At 39.8% G+C, this 21,631-nt stretch overlaps 2 protein-coding genes across 2 annotated transcripts; one reads left to right on the forward strand and one right to left on the reverse strand.

Annotated features, from left to right (window-relative positions):
- Positions 1 to 547: 547 nt before the first annotated feature.
- nip7 (NIP7 nucleolar pre-rRNA processing protein) lies at positions 548 to 5,983 on the reverse strand. The gene is made up of 5 exons (XM_028809860.2): positions 5,821 to 5,983; positions 4,791 to 4,877; positions 3,261 to 3,399; positions 1,421 to 1,561; positions 548 to 1,166 (listed from the first exon to the last, which is right to left on the reverse strand). Exons 1-5 carry the CDS (start codon positions 5,874 to 5,876, stop codon positions 1,047 to 1,049), a joined length of 543 nt encoding a protein of 180 aa, XP_028665693.1. The 5' UTR covers positions 5,877 to 5,983; the 3' UTR covers positions 548 to 1,046.
- Positions 5,984 to 11,612: 5,629 nt separating this feature from the next.
- Positions 11,613 to 18,609, forward strand: cog8 (component of oligomeric golgi complex 8). The gene is made up of 5 exons (XM_028809861.2): positions 11,613 to 12,162; positions 13,488 to 13,695; positions 13,799 to 14,617; positions 17,950 to 18,118; positions 18,249 to 18,609. Exons 1-5 carry the CDS (start codon positions 11,834 to 11,836, stop codon positions 18,533 to 18,535), a joined length of 1,812 nt encoding a protein of 603 aa, XP_028665694.2. The 5' UTR covers positions 11,613 to 11,833; the 3' UTR covers positions 18,536 to 18,609.
- The last annotated feature ends 3,022 nt before the right edge of the window (positions 18,610 to 21,631 follow it).

Here is a 21,631-nt window from a genome sequence, read left to right on the forward strand (position 1 = left end):
AAGCCCATGTTGTACCTAAATGTTCTCAGGCACACAGAGTTCAGTCCCAATTTTGGCTCCCCCTTTTTTTTTTTTTTTTTTTTTTGCTTCTATTCTGTCACGGTACATAAAATGAAAGACATCAGACAGACAAGATTATTTTCTGTTTGTGAGGTCCAAAACAACCTCATTCCTTATTCCTTGTCATTACATTTTATGCATTGTACTCCCAGATACACATTCATCAGTTGTTTACTCTCATGTACACAGAGTCTATCCCTGCAACTAAAGACAAAAATCAAACCTGTTTGATTTTGTTGGAGTGAGTCGCAAACTGGATGGACGGAGTTGCCAGGTATGTCACATTACACAGCCTCATTGAAGCATGCTGCCGACTGTCTCCAACTAACTAAGATTATTTACATGAAGGCTACAATTTAAAAAAAAAAAAAAAAAAAAAAAAGCTAAAAAAGTAGTCATATATAACATGGCCTGAAGGGAGCTAAATGGTAATTCATCCTAAGGTTTGAATTTATTTGTAATTTAAATTAAAACAATGAATAAGAAATTACAATTTTTGCTTTTATTAAAAGTAGACTCATATCATTTTGTGTTAAAGAATGGCACTATACATGTTGCCTCTCAGATAAGTAACCCTGCTGTGCAATTCTGCACAATGGACTAGTGGGAGTGCCCATTAACTCCAAGAAAGAACACTTCACATAACACAAACTCTAAATATAATGCAATGTGTTAATTTTAGATCACATATTAACTGGAATTTTTTTTTTTTTTTTTTTACAGTATATTACATTGCTATTTACCAATATATATCAGTTGTAATAAATGCAATGCATCAAAAAACTGTACATTTCCTGTCAGAAAACTTGACAAAGCTAAATGGTCACAGATAACCGCAACCATGATCAGTCTGTCCAGTATGAAGTTCAGCCTTGTATGGCACACACTGCATCTCAGCATCTTACAGAAATGATCCTTCAGCACCAGACATGGTGTTATTTTTTCAGTCTTGTCTTTGAGTTCTGAATATGTTATTAAATAGTAGACTATGTAAGAGTATCTTCACTTCTTAAATACTCTCCAATATCTGCCTGATGAAACACCACAATTGCCATTGGATCTAACTTTCGGCAATCCTGTGTGGACTTTGCTGCAACACCAAACCCCTGCAAAGAAATATTTAAATTATTTAGAAAAAATCTTGAACTAGGAATAAAACTATGCTGCTTAAATAGATATTAAATTACTGTTAAACCACATGCACATCTAATGAGGAAGTCACTTTAGATAAATATTTAATAATTTAGATAAAATTATAAAGGAGGATGCAAAAAATGTATTTCAATTTGTTTTAACTTAATTATTTAAAAAAAAATCCACACTATCCAATTAGATTGCACAGAAGAGTACAAAGACTCACCAAAGGGACATCAGCCATAGAATAGACAACAACTCCTTGATACTGGGATGTATTCTCTGTTATCCGCCCCAGCCCAGACTTGAGGACATGATTTCCATACAAAAATGACTGCTCTGCACCAGGCTTTACCCACACTTTATACTACAATAAAAGCAGGCCAAGTTAATTATATTTATCTGAAAGCACTTCCACAGCTATAATTTTAAACAGATTATTCATTAAATAGTCACTAAAAGAGTATGGGATTCTTATCCTCAAAATGCCTACATTCATATTAAAGCTACCAATGACATTCAAATGTTAACAATTTTCTGCTTTAACCCCCACCCCCCACCCCATGGAGCATTGCTGTATTTTACAGATCTGTTTGAGCATCACTTGATCTAACGTGCATGTGCCTATTTTGTTTATTGAATAGTTACCTTGTATTGTCATTAGGAAAACTGACAAGCTTCTGCTTCTTACGTTTACCTTGTTAAAACCTATTTCTGAAGAGAGTTTTCTACTTCATCCACTACACACTGATCTTCTTGTATTAAGAACAGATTTTTAAACACTTCTCTGCCACTCTAAAAGTATTGTTCTGTTGCCAGTTCAATTCGGATTGACTCCTGAACCTTAGATTCCTGCTCTTTTATGGTAGAAGTATTAAACAGTGTTGAGCATTCATCGCAGCAAGCAAAAGTTGATTTGCTTCCTCACTTAACACAATGGACTGTCATTAAAATTGATTTAAAAATCACAATTAAATTGGCCTTTTCAGTGATGTTAGCAGAGTTTATATTAGCTGCCTCAGTTTTACATGTAGTCTGAGATTTAGCTGGCTGCTGACTTGACATATTGTCAGACACGTAATGGAAAAAAAAAAAAAACTATCCAGTTACTTTTGTAACATTTTTGCTGTACGGTAAAGGGGAAAAAGTGAAACATTTACTTTTATCACATATATTATTCCTTAACCGTCAGCTCCTGGCAATGGTACTCATCTGGCATGCTGCACTGTTATATATCAAGTTGGGTTCTACACAACATATCAATTGTGCACTGGCTGCATTTAAATAAAAAGACTGTCAGAAACAAAGATGATTAATAACTACTTTTAACATGTTCAAGCAATCACAAGTGATTGTGTCTGGTTTTATTGTGTGCAAACTGTACCCCATTCTGCTTCCTCTCTGATAGTGTTACTCTGAATCCTACTTTTATAAAGGCTTATGTTTTCAAGTGTCACATTCATTTAAAGCCTGCAGTTTTCACCTGTTTCTTTTAAGATTAACTGTAGCCAAGTTACAAGCACTTTATGCTTTGTAGATGCACTACAAGCAAAAAAGTGAAAAAACTGTATTAGTAATAAAAATGTAATATTTCACATAAAGCACAAATGTAAAAAGCTCCCAGAATTTTTAACATATATTTGAATATATATGCTTATTTTTAATATGAGTATTCCAAATTTAATTTTTGGCAAATCTGGCAGCCCTAATTCATTTAGCCATATATTTTCTATACTTGCTTCATCCTCGAGTGGGTCACAACAGGCTGAAGCCAAACCCAACAATCAATATCTACAAGAGAGCCTTGAACAGGATGCCATCCTAATACAGGGCACACACAGACACATCCAACCCTCACACAGTCCAATTTATATTTACCAGTCAACCTAAATGAAACTGTCACTCTCTCTGGACTTTGGAACAGAACTATCTCTTTAGAAGGTAATTATTAGGAATTTCGTAAACACACAAGTATTCCTCAAACGTTTGGTGGAATATGATAAGTAAGGCAACAGAAAGAGAATATTATGTTTTCAATGCAGATTATATTTTGTCCAGGCTCTTACTTTTGCATAAGGTGCCAGATAGTCCAAAGCAGTGACATGAAGGCGGAATTTCATTGTTTTTGTGAACTTCCCAAAGCAAGTTCCAACAGAGATAAGTTTATCCCGGGAGATATTTGTAGACAGTTTTAACAGTTTCTCACTGAAATTAAAATAAGAAAAAAAAAAATCAAGAATCTAGTAAACATTAACAAGATGTATATGCAAATATAAAATACCAAATAACATAATAAGAGTACAAATGAATGTTATGCTTTTCTAAAGAAATTTACCTGATTTAAGTTTAAACTTAAATATTAACTTGAACTTATTTCTCTAAAGTAGCTCATTTGTTAACTATCATCTGTACTCAGTACATAGCATGTACAATGAAATTCTTACTGTTCTGAGGAGACATGCGGTATCAACAAAGACATACATGGCATTTTTATGAAAATGTTAATGTACAGTTTATTTAAATTATCTATAAAAATGCATATATACAGTGTAGCGTGTGGCCGGGGCCCTTAGCCACCTCCACACTGGATGGACCGGGAGAGCAAGCATGGCCACTGTGTTACCTCCCCGGGGACACTTGATGGCAGCCCCCTGGGTTGCAGCGGTGCCTCAGACTCCCACAGGGCTTCATGGAAGTTGGAGTTTGGTGCAGCTCTGTAGGGATCCGCGGGTGCTACAGCAGGATCAGCTTAGCCCTTTTGGGCTAATTCTTCCGCCACACCTGGAAGTGCTGCTGGAAACTAGGTCATCCAGCAGCCACTACTCGAAGAGCCAGAGTTGGGAAGAGGAAGACGAAGCTTGACCAGAGGAGTGGAGAAGAAGAGAAAGAGACAGAAGAGTATTGTGTTTGTGCTGGGACTATGTTATACTTGTGGGAAATGGGGGAAGGTGTTTTTTCCGTGAGGTAAAAAGAGAAAAATAAAAGCAGTGTGTGCCTTGAACTTGTATCCCACGCTTGTCTGTGTCGGGTTGAGGCGGCAGTGCCAGCCTGGTTGTCCACAACAGTATACATAGTATTAGTAATATTTGTTGCCTTCATCATGTTTATGTTACAATATTTGTTATTATGATTGGCTGTTCAGTAATTCTATGACCTGCCGATAGAAACTGTCTTTCAATCTACTGGTTAAGTGACAATGGTCCTTTACTGTTTTGCAAAAAGGAGGTGAAGAAAATGACTATACAGAATAGAATGGCTGAGGTCTTTAATTATAGTGTTTTCCTTTCCAAAGAAGGTGAATGTTGTCTATGTCCTGAACAAATGGCAGCTGAATGTTGGGAATATATTTTGTGTGAAATTCACAACTTCCCACAGTGATTAAGGTGAAGACTTGATGTTGGTGGCAAAGCAGAGACAGGCAAGGATCAAGCTGTCGAATCTGCTTCTCATTGTATCTTCTAAAGGACCATCCTTCCTGCACTAAAGAGACAAAGATGTTCAAGCTGGTGGAATTGTATGTCATAAGGAGGTAGAGCGTGGCTCATGAAGGCAGCACTTGTAAAATGGCTAAGTGACCGTTTAGAGAAGGAGCTTACCTCAAGTAGTAAACGCGATCCTTGTGCAAACGAAAGCAGTAGACTCCATCTGGGCGATCCACTAAAAGTTTGATGTTTTCTCCAATGCTGAGTAAGGAAAAAGTGAAGAAAACTGCATTACTAATGATATACACACACATTGGTGAATATGTTCTTCAAGAGGGACATAGTGACAATGGGTTTTGCGTAATCAAACCTAGTTCATACCTGTTTGAAAGGTAACAACCGTTTAGAGAAAATCATTTTTGCAATAGACAAAAAGCAAGTGAACCACAAGATTCACTAACTCAGTAAAACATGAAGGAAGTAGCAAGTTGTAAAATAATTATATGCCATTATATCTGACTGAAAAAAGCACAATGGTAATCACAGTAGCAGACTGGTGTCAGCTTCAGAAACCTCAATTGGCCTCAAGAAGGATGTGCAATACCTGCTTCAGTCTTAAGGGCTCATAACGCCAAAGCAGAATGTTCTGCAATTTATCAATTCACTATCAGTTTTGCTACCAAGAGGGAAGATTTAAGACCACAACAACTGCACCTTTCACAGGGACGACAATCGCTGACAAAAACTAGCATCCACCTCCACTGTATATTTTTGGGTTGAATCAGAATATCATCATCACTAAACTTGTTCCTACATATACTTTTATATACAAGAGTAATTGGAATCAGGAAGTTAAAAACGGCACCGATCGATATCACCACAGCATTCTTCTCAAAGCAAACCATCACCTTACAAAATGAACTAGACGACATTCCTGGATCGTAGGATAAAACAAAAGACAACTATAATTTAGAAAGTAAACAGACTTAACAGTAAGAGATGACAATTCAGTACAATCAGTAAACAATAACAGTAGGAAGGCAGAACTGTTAAAACATGACAGATCCATTGAAATAAAGCAACGTAAAGAACGACAACCTAATTTGCCAAGGATCGGAAGTAGCTCAAGCTCGTTTTGAACACGTGAACTCCTCTCAACTGTAAAAGAACTAGAATAAATAGGCACTAACTCTCGCGTACTTACTACTTAGACACTTTTTCAAAGAGCGCTTTGGTCTCTTCGTCCGTTAACGGTCGCATCGCTAGGTCAGTTTAAACTGCTGTGTTTGCTGCTCCCGATATAACACACGCCGCGCGCACACAAACAAGCATGTGGACCTCAGGAGCCGGAAACGGAACTTTATCGTGGTCACCGTCGAGACAACAAGCCGAGACAAGATATGAGGAAAGAAAAAGTTGGAAAGTGTGCGCTGTGTGAACACTGCCATCTACAGCAAAGTGCGCTAGCCGTTACTGAAGTCAGTCAAAATAGCGGAAACCCCACACGAAAAAGGACTCGAACTTTTTTTAAGTAAGTCAATCACAGCTACAAATATAGTTGTATAGTTGCTGACTAATATAAAGCTGTCTGCTATAAAACAGGTCTGACCTTCAGTGTTCCCTCAGATCGACGTGAGCAAACATTGTTAAGTTCCATTACCCAGGGCCGGATTAAGAGCTTTGGGGGCCCTTTGGTCTGCATCATCTGAAGTTTAGATTCTGAACAGTTCAAACCGGACTAAATAATTATTTTACTCTCGATTATAATAAGAATCTTATAATATTTATGTGAATTTTATGTGTTGGGCCCCTAAAGTTTTGTTGTGTAAGAAATTTACAGTTTAAAAACGTAAAGATAATATTTTTAAAGACCAGTTTTTCAATGCTACACTTTTTCATTAAATATTGGGTCCACCATTTGGGTGCCCCCTAAATTGCGGGGCCCGTAGCATATGCTACATGTGCCTATTGGTTAATCCGGCACTGCCACTTAACATTATACAATGTAACAAGGTATCCATATGCAGTAATTCTCATGCATTGCAGAATGGATTTTAAAATGTTTTTATTAAGTGAAATGTTAATTTAAAATATTCAAGTACATACAATTAATTCATTACATCTTTCATGAAAATATTGCGTGGGAAAGCACGGCCAGAAATGTATTCCTTTTTGTAACAAATAACATTTTAAATGTATCCATCCATTTACAATCGAAATCTCCCTAAGCCTCCAGAGCCTACCAATATAGCACGAGGCACAATGCAGAGATCAAATCCAAATATAGAAAAGTTAGTTCTCAAGAAAGACAACAATAGGAAAATGATATAAAAAGAAAAGAATAGTCCGCATTCTGCACCACCAATGACAAGGATTTTATCACCTCTGAAAAAGAGATAGTAATATAAAACGTGGATAAAAAAAAATGCTAAGACTTTCTGGTCATTATTAAAGCGTCAAGGCTTCTGAGATCTCTGATCAACTGTTGCTTCTTGCTAGACTAATCAAATCAAGAAAAAGCTGCATTTCTTTGTCATTAATGACAATGAAACCTAATTTCCATAATTATCCTTTTCTTAATATAACAGCTTTAAAATCTCCATTTTAAGGAGTTATTTCGGTGTTATTCATTTCAGTCACCTCAGACTCGGCCAACAAACAGTTCTGAACACACTCTTTGTCTTGTGTGGCTACCGACTTAATACAATATGTAAAACAGTAAGGCATAATAAAAAATAAGTATTAACGCCACCTTTCTCTGTAATTTTAACAGTGGAGAGGAGAGAACATGAATTCGGTTTATCTCTTCTGTTATTCATGGACCATCTGCTCCTATCCACCTTCAGGATGCATTCAATAATACAGTGGTAGTAGTTCACCAGTGTTTGATTTCCACCCAAAAGTTTTTTAGCCTCCTGTGAAAAAAAGATCCTTTTCTGAGCCTTTTTGAGGATGTAGATGGTGTTAACAGACAACAGCAACCACAACATTTATTTCTAAAGAACATTTTCATACACAGGATGTAGCTCAAAGTGCGTGTATGAGATCTGGGAAAAGTAGTTACAAGCCAAGAAAAACAAAAATTATATAAGGCCACAAAAGGCAATGAGTGATCTGGACACCCACCTGAAGCTGGAAACTACAGTCATGGCCGAAATTATTGGCATCATTTCTCCCAGAAAATTGTTGCAATTACAAATGTTTTGGTATACATATGTTTATTTCCTTTATGTGCATTGGAACAACACAAAAAAACAGAGAAAAAAAGCCAAATCTGACATCATTTCACACAAAACTCAAAAACCGGGCTGGACAAAATTATTGGCACCCTCTACTTAATATTTGGTTGCACGCCCTTTGGATAAAAATAACTGAAATCAAGCGCTTACTATAACCATCAACAAGCTTGTTACACCTCTCAAATGGAATTTCCAACCACTCTTCTTTTGCAAACTGCTCAAGGTTTCTCAGATTTGAAGGGTGCCTTCTCCCAACAGCAATTTTGAGATCTCTCCATAAGTGTTCAATCAGATTTAGATCCAGACTCATTGCTGGCCACTTCAGAACTCTTCAACCATTTCTGAGTGCTTTTAGAGGTATGTTTGGGGTCATTGTCCTGCTGGAACACCCATGACCTCTGACGCAGACCCAGCTTTCTGACACTGGGCCCTACATTGCGCCCCAATATCTTTTGGTAGTCTTCAGATTTCATGATGTCTTGCACACAGTCAAGGAATCCAGTGCCAGAGGCAGCAAAACATCCCCAAAACATCTTAAAACCTCCACCATGTTTGACTGTAGGTACTGTGTTCTTTTCTTCGTAGGCCTCATTCTGTTTTCTGTAAACAGTAGAATGATAAGCTTTACCAAAAAGCTCTACCTTGGTCTCATCTGTCCACAAGACGTTCGCCCAGAAGGATTTTGGCTTCCTCAAGTACATTTTGGCAAATTCCAGTCTGGCTTTTTTATGTTTCTGTGTCAGCAGTGGGGTCCTCCTGGCTCTCCTGCCATAGTGTTTCATTTCATTCAGATGTCCACAGATAGTTCGAGCTGACACTGTTGCAACCTGAGTCTGCAGAACAGCTTGAATATGTTTTGAAGTTGATTGGGGTTGTTTATCCACCATTTGGACTATCCTTCGTTGTAGTCTTTTATCAATTTTTCTCTTCCATCCACGTCCAGGCAGATTAGCTACAGTGCCATGTGTTGTGAACTTCTTGATTGTGTTGTGCACAGTGGACAAAAAAACATGAAGATCTCTGGAGATGGACTTGTAGCCTTGAGATTGTTGATATTTTTTCACAATTTTTGTTCTCAAGTCCTTAGACAATTCTCTGCTCTTCTTTCTGTTCTCCATGCTTAGTGTGGCACACTCAGACACACAACAGAAAGGCTGAGTCAACTTTTCTCCATTTTAACTGGCTTCAGGTGTGATTGCTATATTGCCAGCACCTGTTTCTTGCCACAGGTGAGTTCAAACGAGCATCATATGCTTGAAATAAAACGATTTACCCACAATTTTGAAAGGGTGCCAATAATTTTGTTCGGCCCATTGTTGGAGTTCTGTGTGACATGATGTCAGATTTGGCTTTTTTTCTGTTTTTTTGTGTTGTTCCAATGCACAAAAAGGAAATAAACATGTATATACAAAAACATTTGTAATTGCAATAATTCTCTTGGAGAAATGGTGCATTTTCTGGGAAAATTCCAGGGGTGCCGATAATTTTGGCCATGACTGTATCTGGACAGAGGAGCATTGATGCATCTGTTCTTGGCTGAAGTCATACTCTCCTTTCTCTTGTTGACATTCAGGGAGAGATTGTTGTTACGGCATCATACAGTCAGGTATTTTACCTCCTTCTTCTTGTCAACCTCAGCATTGTTGTTGATGATCATGGTTGTGTTGTCTGAAAACTTGATGTTGTGTTTCCCATTTGCTTTGTTGTACAGTCATAGGTGAATAAATCATATAGTATCTGTAATATCTGGCAAAACTGTACTACTTCAGCCAAAACACACATAACCAAACAAAATAAAGTAAATGACCATCAAAAATGACATACTTCCATAAATGATGTGACTTCAGATTCTTGAACATTAAGTCCGAAGTCTGAACAGATCACTACTCTGTCTGTTTTTTTTCTTTATCCTATTTTATCTCATTGACTGATTTTAGAACATTTGAAAAAACTCAGATGGGAATACATCATTCACCCTAACAAAACTTGTCAGACGTATGCACTTGGTTCATCCATTATAACATCAAGTCTAGTTTTGAGGCCCCTAAAGTTTTGTTGTCTACCATACAGCCTGGTGACATATTCCATGTGTCTATGGTTTTCTGTGTGAAGAAATGTTTGTGCAAAATTTACCCTTGACAAGTTTGTGTGTCCTTTTATTTTCAAAGACTTATTTTAATGAAACACTCTTGAGCAACTGTACTATTTGCCTTTGTAATTTTAAACACATCATTTCTCCTCCTAATCTCCTTTTACTTAAACTGAAAAGGCTCAGCTCTTTAAATCTTTCCATATAACTCATCCTCTACAGTCTTGTAATCATCCTAAATGCTCTTCTATGGACTTTTTTCTAGTGCTGCTATGTCATTTTTGTAACCATGGAAACCAAAACTGCACACAGTACTCTAATTGAGGTCTAACCAATGCATTTTAAAGCTTGAGCAGAACCTCCTTGGACTTGTACTCCACACATCATGCTGTATAACCTAACATTTTATTAGCCTTCTTAATGGCTTTTGAACACTCTCTAGTAGTTGATAGTGTTGAATCCACTATGACTCCGAAATCCTTCTCATAAGGTGTACTTTCAACTTACAGACCTCCCATTGTGTATTCAAACCTACAATTTTTACTTCTGCATGTAATACTTTACATTTACTTACATTTGTCTGCTTGTATGCTGTCCAGGTCCCTGATCCCTCTGTAATGATTCCACAGATTCTAGATTATCTGCCAATCCACCTTGGTATCATCTGCAAACTTAACCACCTTGTTACTTATATTCCTATCCATATCATTTGTTTATATTAAAAACAGCACAGGCCCCTGTGGGACACCACTCTTAATGTCATCCAATCCTGATACGTTTCCTCACACCATAACCCTCTGCTTTATGTATTTTAGCCAATTCTGCACCTATCTATTTTAAACACAACACTCTGACCTCTCACGTCTTTTAGTTTGAAGCCCAACCTCTCATGTGGCACCATATCAGATTCTTTTTAAAATTCAAGATAAATAAGGTTTCCTTTGTGTATAGCAAAACTCCATCAATGTTTTTAAAATTTAACATGAAACCAGGGCATGAACACCCATCAACTCAGCTCATTATTCTCTGTGTCCTTTGAGACAACCTGCATATTGTTAAAAATTAATTTAGATAAGATATTCTGACCATTTATATTCTTTTCCAACATAGAGGGCATAAATGCGTTGCTTTCAATGGCGCTTGTTGTGCTACTTTACTTGTATCCCCCAGACGCATTCCGCAGCAAAATTAATAACAGGCGAACTCAGAATATTACAGGCAGTCAGAAAGAGACAAGTACTGTAAAGGGACAATAGATGCACTCACCTTATTTATTTATTGAGTTAGTTTTACAGATTACGTTTGGTACAAGATGTACTCTGATTGCTGCGGACTGAACGAGCTAAGCACTTTAAGTGTCGCTTTAACATTTTCTTTGTTTTGTTTAATGACAAGACCACTGTCGCCAGTTCTGATGACCCGTTACTTTCAACTGTTATAATTAGCGCATTAACGTGACACTGGGGGTTCCTTAAAGACCTTATTTCTTTTATTTCTTTATGATGTGAACATGCTATAAAACTCCTGTCTGCGAGGATAGTTATGAATGCGCATGTATATGTCCATACATAAAGCACACGGGCATCTGATTTCCACAAGGCTCCAAGAGTCAATCCCTTCAAGGAGTTTGCAAACGGTGCGCGCATGCTCAGTGTAGGTAAAGATCACCGTCAGATGCGCTTTCGGGCGTTTTAGTATTGGCAGGGATACTTTTATAAACGATGCGAAGACTGTATGGTTGGAACAGAAGTTGTTTTCGTTTGAAAATTCTATTTTGACATGAAAACGTGTTATTGCGAACGTAGCCTTACTTCCATTGCTATGTCTACACGTCATCATATCGGTTTAAATAAAGCTCGTTGAGAAGTTAGCACTTTGCCCTTACAAAGATGGCGGCTGTCGATGTGGAAGATGAGAGTATCTTGGCTTCTATTTTTAAGGATAGTTTTGCTGAGAACTGGCGGGAGAATCCTGATTTTGCTGCCTATTTGTCGGAATTGAGTTCGTATGGTTTGGAGAAGCTATGCAGGGAGCCGGAGCGGCTGGCCGAAGAGAGGGCGCAGATCCTGCAGCAGACCAGGGAGTTGGCCTTTTCCAACTACAAGACCTTCATCCGCACCGCGGAATGCACTCAGGAAATCTACCGGGATTTCGGCCAGGTAGAGGACTGTGTGTCTCGTCTTTTGGACAAGCTTCCGGGGTTTGGAGAAAAATGCAGGTGAGTGCTTGCTTTTACTTAGGGGTGGTGGGGTACATGACGAGTAGGTACCGTGCTATCGCTTGGAACTGAACCGGTATTTCTTTATTTATTGGCCCGCCCTGTATTCGGAACTAGAAGCTGATTGGTTAGTGAAGAAGGCTTGTCAGAGGCAACTGCATCCTGTAATACCTATGACGTCAGTCACTGACCGCCCATAACGTCAGCTTCAGTTACACCCCTTCTCCGCAATTTACCGGTTTGGTATCAGTTGTCATTTGTAGCTGTCAATCCGTGTGAGCCGCTGGCGTAGCGGACGCCTCGGCAGCCTGCTCCAGACCTCCACAAATTCAGGCACAATTTTGGGGGGGATATATTTTTTAGGCTAAACGAGATAATGACGTTATAGGCAAGAGGCGGCTGAGCGCGATAAAAAAATAAAATCTGCATTGGTTGGCTATGAGAATGCAGAGAATCATCATGATGTGTAAGAAAGAAAATAAACGTCCAAATAAAGCAATTGGTCGCTGCACCTGGTGGCCACTTTACTAATGAGTGGAAATGTTTGTTTTGTAATAAAAGCATGCTCCCTGAAAGCTAATTCTATTGATGACCCCACAGGACATGGTATATAAGTGTTCAAAATTCATGATCAAGTGGAAGTATTGTGTGTGTCGATCATTGAATGTGATAAAGAACTCTAACAGGACGAAGGGGGGGGGGGGGGGGGGGGGGGGACCGGTGATAATGTGCTGAGTGTCGGGCGCATCTTGGAAAGTGCTTAACAGAGCAGACACGAAGGCTCATAGGCACACAAGACAAAATCCAGGATACAGAATACAAGAATGAGCGTGAGAGAAATGAATGCTGATAGACGAGCACTACTTGGGAAAGATATACATTAGTACTGTGGTCAATGGCAAACTGGATTTTTATTTTCATGTGGAAAACAAGTGTTGCCAAAATGGGAAAAAAAGTTCAACTTGGTTTTTTTTTATATATATATATATATAATATAAAAAAAAAAAAAACTTATTTTAGGGCCGTAGGTTCACGTGTTTTCACTAGTTAAAGATTAAAATCTCAATGTGTGTCTGACTCGGTACCATGAGGTGAGTGTAAAATTTTATAATGAAATTGTGAATGCTACAAAATGTATTACATTACATAAATATTACACATTAAGTTTTGTGACCCCCCCCCCTTTACCACTTAGTGTTATATTAGGTGGGCCCATCAAGATTGAGCTTAATCTAAAGTATAATATGGAATGGGACATGGATGAACAATAAATACACGTGCTGCTTTCTTTCTTGACCTTTTCTACTATATGTTCCCATTTTTAGAAACTTTGTAAAAGATGCTGAGGAAATTGGTGCCAATCGGAGAATGAACAGCCTCACCCTAAATCGACACACTGAAATTCTGGAGATTCTGGAGATTCCTCAGCTTATGGATACTTGTGTCAGAAATGGGTATTATGAAGAAGCCCTGGAGCTGGCTGCTTATGTAAAGAGGCTGGAGAAAAAACATTCCTCTATTCCTGTTCTCCAGGTAATGTTTGTACTATTTATTTATTATTTTATTATAATACCCATGCTAATCCTTTACATTTTAAGTAGGCAGCATAGTTTAATGTCTGTCTCTTTCTCCCCAGGGCATTGTGAGTGAAGTACGGCAGTCTGCACAACTCATGCTAAATCAGCTGATTCAACAGCTCTGCAGCAACGTCCAGCTGCCTGCCTGCCTGCGAGTTATCAGCTACCTGCGTCGTATGGACGTCTTTACTGAAGCCGAGCTACGCATCAAGTTCCTCCAGGCTCGTGGCACTTGGCTACGTTCAATCCTGTGTGCCATATCCAATGATGACCCTTACTTCCACATAACCAAAACCATTGAAGCCTACCGGGTTCATTTGTTTGATATTATCACCCAGTACCGAGCAATCTTCTCTGATGAAGATCCACTGCTTTCTACCAGTGAACAGCTAGTGAATGAGAGTGCAATTTTTCATGGCTGGGTCGTGCAGAAGGTCTCAGATTTCCTTCAGACTCTTGAAACTGACTTGGAGAAAGGAGTGGGGGCTCGACTAGATTCCTTACTGGGACAGTGCATGTATTTTGGATTGTCTTTCAGTCGGGTTGGAGCAGATTTCCGTGGCCAGCTAGCACCAATGTTCCAAACAGTTGCATTTCAGACCTTCCAAAAGGCAGTCGGGGAAGGACTGAATAAGTTCCAAGATGACATGAATCTTTACACTCTGATCTCTGTGCCTTCTGTGCTGGGTGCAACCATTCCACCTGTGGTCCCCTCTACCCAGCCTGGGAACCTGCAGCCTCCAATGGTGCTTCTGGACTTTCCACCACTGGCTTGTTTTCTCAATAATATTTTAACAGCATTCAACGACTTAAGACTTTGTTGTCCGGTTGCCCTCACTTATGATGTGACAACATGCTTGGAAGCTGCACTTCGTAAAGTATGCATAATCTTCCCAATAGCCATTTCTGTAATATAATAGGCAAGTGCCACATTAAGACAGGAGTGCATGACGAAACTTACTTTTATGAGGATTTTTAGGTCTGTTAATTGATCATGTAATACTTTGCCCAAAAATGTATGTCTATCTATATCTCTCTCTCTATCTCTGTGACGATGCAGGTTTGCTCCATGCTCCCATCTTGCTTCTGGGAGCCCTTGAACCCGACACCGTCAGTAATGTCACAGATGAGCTAGACAGTGAGGCGCAACAAAGCAAGGGGATGGTGCAAAAAGTGCTTTTATTAAAACAACAAAAATCAAAGTGTTCAAATAGTGAGTGCATCTCAAAAATCTTTTAAATAAATAAATAAAGGTGAAATCGTGGAGGTTAAAATCCAACAGAAAAAAAAATCCTTTAAATAAGAAAAAAAATGCGGTTAAAACAACGGCTGGAAACCGTCTCTTTAAAAACACAAAGCACGGTGCCTTCTTTTACTGGCGACTCCCCTGCTTCTCCCATCCAGACTATGCACCATGGGAGTCGCCCTACCTGCAGCTGACTTTCTTCTGGTCTGCTGGCCTCCCGCTCCCTGGCTTCGTTCAGCCCCTGCCAGACCGAGACTTTGCTTCCCCCAACAGCCAGGATGCTCACGCTGGGGATTCTACTCCAAATCTCCGACTCCCGCTGCCTTTGCTGCGCCGAGCCAACCTTCTCCCGGTCACTCCTGCTCCAAACAAGCGCTCAGCAGGAGTGACCACTACCGTCGGCCCTCGGGTGCTGGCCAAACACCCCACTCGGGCTCACCTCTCCCAGCTGCCTGCATACATCCACGAGTCTGCTTGCTTGCTCATTCACTCTCCTTCTCTCTCGCACACACTGGCTCCTGCACTTCCAGCTGCCTTATTCCTTAACCTCTGTTTGTTTCTTTTCCTTCCTTCTAGCCGCCTCGCGCTTCTGATCCACGTCCCTGTAATAAATAGATGTGGCAATCAGCAGCTCCCGGCACCAATTACGGATGCGGACGACTCTTCACCTGTGGACCATCCACATCATGCATCACCTGGGAACCGCTCTTGCCACACATACCATGGCTCCTCGCTAAGCCGCGAGTGCGGCGATTATTTATTTAAAAAGTGGCCTTTTTGACGTGAGCTGTGTACTCGTTACACCACAATCTCAATCTCTCTATTTTTCTCTCACTCTCTATTTCTTTCTTTCTCTCTCTCTCTCTCTGTGTCACATTTTCTCGGAGGACGGATGTAACAAACTTTCTGATAGAATAGATTTGGGTAAATATGTTGGTACCCCTCCATGGGGAAAAAAGGTGATCCCACAATTGTTTCTGAAATAACTTCAAACTGATAAAAGTAATTGGCACCCACCCGTCCATCCATCCATCCATTTTCCAACCCGCTGAATCCGAGCACAGGGTCACGGGGGGTCTGCTGGAGCCAATCCCACCCAGCATTGTTTATTTTGTATTTAACAAAAACATAGACTTTGCTTTAGAGTTTGGATTCGACAGAATATTTCAAATGACAACACAAATGAAAATTGCATGGACAAAAAACTGATAAGGCCCCTAATGTAATATTTTCTGCGGTGGGTTGGCACCCTGCCCGGGATTGGTTCCCTGCCTTGTGCCCTGTGTTGGCTGGGATTGGCTCCAGCAGACCCCCGTGACCCTGTGTTTGGATTCAGCGGGTTGGAAAATGGATTGATGGATGGAATATTTTTTTGCAGACCCTTTAAAGGCTGTAGCTCCCCATGAGGCTTCTGCACCTGCCACCAGGTAGTTTCACCCACTCATCCTGAGCAAACCGCTACAGCTATGTCAGGTCTGAAGGGGGTCTTCTCCAGATTGTATGTTTCAGTTCTTTCCACAGATGTCTGATAGAATTCAAATCCGGGCTCATAGAAGACCATTTCAGAAGAATCCAATGTTTTGTTCTTGGCTGTTTTTTGGATACTTTTTGGGTTATTATCCTGTTGGTGGATGTGTGCCCTTTGAACATGTTGTCTGGTGTAGGCTTCATGCCTGGAGAGAAGCTCTGAGCTGTTTGTCCTCGGACCCCATCATGAGATCAACCCCAACCCCCCAAATGGCTGTAGGGTTTTTGTTCCAACCAACGTCTGTTTTTGATTGGTCTCCTAGCCTCATTAGACAGGCTGTTATTCCTTGGAGGTCAATGCAGAAATTACAAAACTACGTTTTTAGACTTTTTGTAGAATGTACCAAGCATTTATGTAGGTTACATGGGGATCATTTAGTGTTGTGTGTTTGTTTGTGTTCATATAAATCAGTTAGTTTGTTTTTTTTCCACCGCCAATAAGAAAATCGTAGATATGATATACTGTTCAAATCTTTTTGATGTCAAGTTATGCAGGACATTGAGCTTTTTAGGGTTCCCACATTTTTTTGTTTTCCCCCTCTAGGCACAAAAAAAAATATTTTTTGACCACAAGTTGTGCAGGAAATGACCCCCTCAACTTACTAAAGAGTAAACCAATGGGTGGCTTCAGCACATTGGCATTAAGAGTGTTTTATGCTTTCTTTTGAGGGTGCTGATCATAACTTTTTTCATATTGGATTCTTTCCCAGTGGTCCCAGCCCTCTAAGAGCCCCTTCAAGAAGGTTAAACATTTTTTGAGATTACAGAGATGCCTTTGTGCCTCATTTCCACCAGACTTCAACAAAGTGAACACTTAGAAATATAAACGTACTCTCTTCGGCTAAATGATAAAAGTGTGTGTGTGTACGCTCTCTGCTACTGCCAGGCTGTGATCAGCTCACTCATCCACCTTAATGAAAGGATGTGTCTGTCCATTCAGTTGCCATGTGTCTGTCATTCCAATAACAGTGCTTTTACAAATCCCATACCAAATGGCATATAACAGAGACATGTGCGTTGTATGGTGAGCTGCAGATGTTAACGCAGAGGTCGCACAGCTAGTTAGGAATAACCTGGTGTGGTGCCACCGTTGTAAACAGCCTCCTTGTCATTCAAGAGCAGCCCTGTTTTCATTGTATTGTCAGTAAATCTGATCATAACTCTAGCGTTCTTAATGGCCGCAGGCAGTGGTATGCAGAGGGCTCAACATACTCTCAACTCGGGAGGCCACTAGGGTTGTATTGTCAGTGCCATTAAAAAGGCAAAGATCCCAATGTCTTGAGCTGCAGTTCACAGATAACTTCTCTTCAAATGACAGAAGTCAGCCTGAAGTGCAGTTGAAATGTCCTCATCTGCCACTGTTAAGATTTTGAGGTATTAAGAAAATATTTTCTGTCCACATTGAATGGTAAAAATGACTTTTTTTAACCTTTCTAGGTGACAAAATTAATTCTGGCTTTTCATCGTGCTGAGGAAACAGCATTCAGCAGTCGGGAAAAAGAATTGTTCGTCCAGTTTTGCTCTGCATTTGCGGAGGACTTGGTTCCGTTTCTTAACCGCTGTCTCCAAGTTCTCTTTCCACCTGCACAGATTGCACAAATACTTGGTAGATATATTTTCTTATGGTTATTACTTGTACATATAAAAAACCTACAAATTGTGCATTTTGATTAAGTAAATACTTTCTGCTTATAATGAACATAATACCAATTAACAGTTTTTTGTATTTATTGCAGGTATTCCACCAACACAAGTCCACAAATACGGATCTCTGGGGTGCATCAATGTGAATTCAGTTTTGGAACCTTTGGAGTTTATTTTGCCTAAAAAGGAATCCATTTCTACGGTTGTTACTCTTAGTACTGATGTAGACATTACATCCGCCGGACCTCAGAAAGAATTTGTAACTGCAGAACACTCCACGTCCGAGCCTTTGGAACATCACAGGACTGACGCCCACCAAGAATCGGATGGGCCAGCCAGCACCGTCAGCCCAAAGCAAGACCCTCGGCAGGCACCGTGAGTCTGAAAACTGAATTTATATCACCATGAGAATTTGGCTTCTCTACCTCCAATAAAAAGAAGTTGCACATGTTCTGAAGGTGATATGTTCTCTAAGAATACAGTTCTCAAAATTCCTTCTGAGTTGATTCCTGCCTTGAACCTGATGCTGTTAGGGTAGGTTCTGACCTCACCTGTGAAATTTATAGTTGATCCAAAGAATTTGAGAAGAATAAAAAAAAAAAAAGTCAATATTGTTGCTTTTAAAAGTATATATACCAAAATGCTAGAAAAAGACTTTAATCTTGCAAGTGTCAACTGTTTACAAAAGAGAAAAAAATTGGCAATATCACGATCAGTTGTGCAAGGATGACAGTCACAAAATGAACGGCCATTGAGCAGATCCTACGTTTTAGCCCAGCGTTACACATGCTGGCTGTCTGGGTCTCTCTTCATTACTGAAGCCGAAGGTCTTGGATGAAATGTCATGTTTCACTTACCCTGTTCATTGAGAGCAGTTTGTGGGGTTAGTAATTTGAAGTATGGCTACGGGGAGATGTAGTTTATGGTGCTCTGTCACAAGGAAAACCTTCTTGCCGGATGAAGGGGGCCAAATTGTTCTTTCAGGTAAGCAAGTAATGCATCCCAGATTCCAATGTTCACAAAGGTATAAACATAATTATTCATAGAGTGCTTTTTAAATTTGTTAAATACCACATAATAGTGGTGGGATTGGACTATGAGAGAATGCGAAGGCAACGATGGTGCAAAAAACATTCTGACAAAAGTGGAATATCTTATCTTTTGGATGCCTAATCTGAGTTACCCTCACTGTAACAAGGTGATGATGTTGGATGGCAATTTCAGAGTTCTTGGACTTCAGTGAGGTACTGTGTGAGATACAGAAAGGGCTGTGGGTGCTGGTGGTGAAAGGATGACCATGGTAGGCAGAACCTCCTTTCAGCTGAAGAATACGGTGGAAGATCTGTACTGGGATTTGTATTAATAGAAGGGCGTCATGAGCTCCGTCCAAAACACCTGGAAACTCAAAATGAAACATTTTTACAGAAACCACCAGAGTCTCTGAAGCCGACTAGAAGTTCACTTTGTGAAGATGGGATTAGATGATCAATTTAATCTCGGCGCCAGTGTTTTGGACCTACTGGCGCAACTAAATGTTGCAGTATTTTTAGAAAACTGCATGTAGCCGTTTAATCTCCTCACTGCTATAATTAAAGTACAGCGGTTTGCTGTTAAAAATGCATACTGCTTACCCCAACAGAATGCTGCCATGTTTTTCTTTCTTCCCACAACGAAGGCTGAATTGCAACACCTGCCCCCCCCCCCCGCCCCGATTTCAAATGTGCACAATTTGACAGACAGACTATTGTCTAATAAATGGGAAGGGTGCTTTGACTTTTTTTTCCAAAATGCCACGACACACATTCCACTTTATCTTTCTATAGTATATAATTTTTTTTTGGTAAAGGCGTTTCTGAGTCTTGGAACTTTTGTTGTTGTCATTTGGATTTACGGTGCGACTTCTTCACCAGCGACAGATTAGAACAATCTGGACGAGAACTGGCCATTCAGCCCGACAGCGCGCCAGCAACCATCCACTGTGAGATGCAACTGTGGACTTGCCTGAAACAGGAGCAGTGCCAGATTTAAACTTTTTGTACTTTGGTGATATGTTCTGAAAGAATACAATCTGCGCTTCAAAGTGACCTGTAGGCCCTGGGTCTTCAATAATGGATGTGTAGGCTTGAGGTGTTTGGAAACAGTAAAGGTGGATAAAAAGAATCCTGTTTGGTTTTTTTTGTACTGCTTCAAAACAATTTTTCTTACATTCACTGACACTTTTGTGCTGTCCGGAATAGAAATCTGAATCCCATTCAAAATGTTGAAACGTGCGCTGCTGCACCCTGTGTACATCATAACTAATTCTCCAGGTGTACAAATTCTGAAAGAACAACGTCTGACCCGTATGTTGAGGAGCAGAACGGGAATGTTCAGTGAAGGAGAAGAAAACGGACAAAACTGAGGTGGAGTTTAAACTGACATTTATATGTAAAGATTCTTCTTATAAAATGTTGACTTCAAATGTGAATTACAAATATTCATCAGACACTATGTTCAAGTTCAAAAAATAAAAACAAACTTTTTTTTTTGTGATACTCAAAAGCAATCCAGTACTGAATTGGCCGTAACCACGGCTGAAATCTCGGGTGTTCACCTCCGATCCTGCTGGCCGTTCACTTCAGTAACCGATTACTACTGCTAATGGAGTAAGCGATGTCTCCTCGATTTCAACTGACTTGTATTTTAATTGTTTCAGTTTTGCTTTAAGCAGAAGCCTAAAACAATGAGATGCAAACTGAGCCAACAGATACCTTGGATCCCATTTGCGCCTGTGTCATTAATATAATTTGTCTTAAAGATGTTTGAAAAGAAAAACGTGAAGGTCTGAGAAATACTTGGGATTTGCTGTGGTCTGCAAATAAAGCAAATCAGTTTAGAAATGACTGCTGTGGTGGAATGAAGACACTGAAACGACACAGAAGTGAATACCCGACCATTTTCACTGCTAAATTGCATAGTGGTGAGAATGAAAGTGGTTTTTAAGGACCACCGCCTGAGTTAGCCAGTCAACTGTTGGCTTGCTTTGCATCTCTTTATCGTTCAGCCACCACTGCAGGAGAAAACAATCAAGCAAACCAATTATGAAAGGCGAAAGAAGAACAGGAACAAGTTACTAAATAAAAGTGGCTGGAAAGAAAACCGGTAGCCACTACGGCCCTCCAGGATCAGTGCAGGAGAGCCGTCTTAAATGGTTAACCTCAGTTATCAAGGTGGTTACAAGCCAAGTAAGATGCAACTGTGGTCGCGTCTGAAACAGCAGCAGTGCCAGATTTGAACTTTGTACTTTGGTGATATTCGGTATTTACAAGCGATTACAAGCCCCTGATTTTACAACATATGACGACCAAATTTGAAATGAACTTCTACTTGGATTTCACAGATAAAAGCCAAATCTTACTTTACAAAGAGGTATTCATAAATGGAAATGCCAGCATTATATACAATGCTAACTTCAGGATTGTGGAGAGTGACGCTA

Source organism: Erpetoichthys calabaricus, chromosome 9, assembly GCF_900747795.2.
Source record: "Erpetoichthys calabaricus chromosome 9, fErpCal1.3, whole genome shotgun sequence".
Lineage (NCBI taxonomy): Eukaryota > Metazoa > Chordata > Cladistia > Polypteriformes > Polypteridae > Erpetoichthys > Erpetoichthys calabaricus.

Excerpts from the sequence above, each read along its gene's own strand:
- nip7 (XM_028809860.2), bottom strand. The coding sequence starts at position 5,876 with ATGCGACCGTTAACGGACGAAGAGACCAAAGCGCTCTTTGAAAAAGTG. Across the intron at positions 3,400-4,790 it reads GATCGCGTTTACTACTTGAG|TGAGAAACTGTTAAAACTGT; the intron begins GTAAGCTCCTTC and ends TTTTAATTTCAG. Across the intron at positions 1,562-3,260 it reads ATCTGGCACCTTATGCAAAA|TATAAAGTGTGGGTAAAGCC; the intron begins GTAAGAGCCTGG and ends CTTTTATTGTAG.
- cog8 (XM_028809861.2), top strand. The coding sequence starts at position 11,834 with ATGGCGGCTGTCGATGTGGAAGATGAGAGTATCTTGGCTTCTATTTTT. Across the intron at positions 13,696-13,798 it reads CCTCTATTCCTGTTCTCCAG|GGCATTGTGAGTGAAGTACG; the intron begins GTAATGTTTGTA and ends CTTTCTCCCCAG. Across the intron at positions 14,618-17,949 it reads TGGAAGCTGCACTTCGTAAA|GTGACAAAATTAATTCTGGC; the intron begins GTATGCATAATC and ends TAACCTTTCTAG.